This window comes from Rattus norvegicus, chromosome 3 (assembly GCF_021556685.1).
Source record: "Rattus norvegicus strain SHRSP/BbbUtx chromosome 3, alternate assembly SHRSP_T2T, whole genome shotgun sequence".
Lineage (NCBI taxonomy): Eukaryota > Metazoa > Chordata > Mammalia > Rodentia > Muridae > Rattus > Rattus norvegicus.
The window spans coordinates 36,114,999-36,116,847 of record NC_141536.1 but is presented as its reverse complement, the minus strand read 5'-3'; the positions used below and the strand labels follow the sequence as shown (position 1 = coordinate 36,116,847).

At 48.9% G+C, this 1,849-nt stretch overlaps 1 protein-coding gene across 2 annotated transcripts in view; it reads left to right on the top strand.

Moving 5' to 3' along the window:
* The window catches only part of Arl5a (ARF like GTPase 5A), a 24,879-nt gene continuing 23,030 nt past the window's right edge, over window positions 1–1,849 (top strand). The window contains 1 exon segment of one of the 2 annotated variants that reach the window (NM_053979.2): window positions 1–237. In NM_053979.2, the coding sequence (NP_446431.1) occupies window positions 192–237 (46 nt within the window). In that variant the 5' untranslated portion in view covers window positions 1–191. 2 annotated transcript variants of the gene reach the window in all.

The window sequence follows — 1,849 nt, the reverse complement described above, 5'->3', positions numbered from 1 at the left end:
CCGCGAGCCAGGCGAGCGCCGCGGCGGTAGCGGCGGGGCCTCGCGCGTGGCTAGGTGGCCTGGGCTGCGGCCTCCCCGCGGGTCCCTGGAAGCGGGCGCGCGGCCGGCGCGGGAGCAGAGGCGGAGGCCCCGGCGCGTCCTTCTGCCCCGCAGCCTGAGCCCGGGCGGCTGGAGGGCTCCGCTGCCCGAGGATGGGAATTCTCTTCACCCGGATCTGGAGACTGTTCAATCACCAGGGTGAGGCTGGGCCGGGCGAGGAGGTCCCGGCCCTTGTCGGGCGGAGGGGGTCGCCTTTGTCTCTCGGGAGCTGGGGAGAGCTTCCTCCCGCCATACACCCATTGCTCCGATTTGATCGCGAGCGCGAAAGGTGTCCTGCTCCACGCCGGGGGCCCAACGCGCGGCCTGGCCTGCCTCCATCCGCGTCGCCGGCCGGCAGTTGTGTTTGGGCCGCACTGACAACAGCTGGGGTTCTAGGGTGAAGACCGAGGGCCCTGGCCCTAGAGGCGCCACCGAGCCCACAGTTTGCAGAATGCGGAAAACTGGAACTAGTGCTGGACTCGTCTGGTTCGCTTCGGGAGGCTCTCTTGGGGGGAGGGGCGGGGAGACCCTCGCTGCGGAATAGTGGTGGGGTCTCTCCTTTGCGCCGTTTGTCTCTGTGGTAAAGGTCAAGCCTAAGGTCGTTTTCCTTCTTGGGTTATTAGAGGGTTTTTTTTTTTTTGTTGTTGTTGTTTTTTGGTTTTGGCCCTTGTTAAAATGTTTCGCTGAAAGCTTTTAAAAGCCTACCTCGGCTCTCTTTCGTTAGCATTAGGTAACTACCAGGTTACTCTTTAAGTTCGCCCAAAAGCAGACTTTGCCACGGCAGGCATAGGGGATTTATAAAAGAAATTACAGAATTGGGTGTGTGATACTGGAGAGAATATGGTTTTAACAGAACTACATAGTTACTAAAATGAAACGTCGTGCTTTTTTTTTTTTTTAAGCTCTACTTGCGGTTCATTCCATCTGTCAACCACGTACTGTTTTTCTCTTCTATAAGCTGGTAGCATTGTTGCACCCCACTTTTTCCAGTTAAAACTTAATGAACGGTGGTGCCTACTGTTTAGACGGAGCTGTTTCCTGGTTTGCTCCTCCTCCGGGATAGAGCTGGCTTTATGGAATTACTTGTAATACCTAGTGGGTTATGCTTCTTTAATAATAATTTTTTTTAAAAAATTATACTTTAGATAACGGTACTAAATGAAGTGGAAGGCAATAAAGAGGATTATTTGCACTGTCTGGTCAGCAGAGTTCGAATGACGGGGTAGTGGTCTCCAGTGGCTTCATAATTCCGTGGGTCTACATACTCTTACCTAGCACAGGAGGAATTTGTGGGGATCTACAGTTTTTGAATATTAAAACTCTAGGTTTGAAGTACTAACGATTATATCGTTGTAGAACTGGTGATGTTTATGTGGGTAATAAGTATCTAGTTCTGTTCTATACAATCTGTGAATTTAGTGAAGCTAGTGTTTCAGTTCTGCTTTCCTTTAGAAAGACTTTGTGCTTTAAAGTGTCTCTGGTCCTGTCCTCACTTTCTTGTTTGACTTAATGGCAACTGTTGCTGTAACTTAAAAAGTGAATTAGAACTTTAAAAGAAACTCAGCTAATCGCAAGTGATAGCACGAATACATTGGTATCAGTACAGATCTTATACTCTGCATGTTGTAGTAGTGTTTGCCTGGACATTTACTCCTTGTTTAAAAATTAACAAGAGAATTAATAGAGTTCAGTTTCTAGAAAATTCCCAGTCAGTATAGTGAAACCGTGAAGAAACAGTTTGTTAAATGGTCTTTTCTCAGCACAGTAGCTT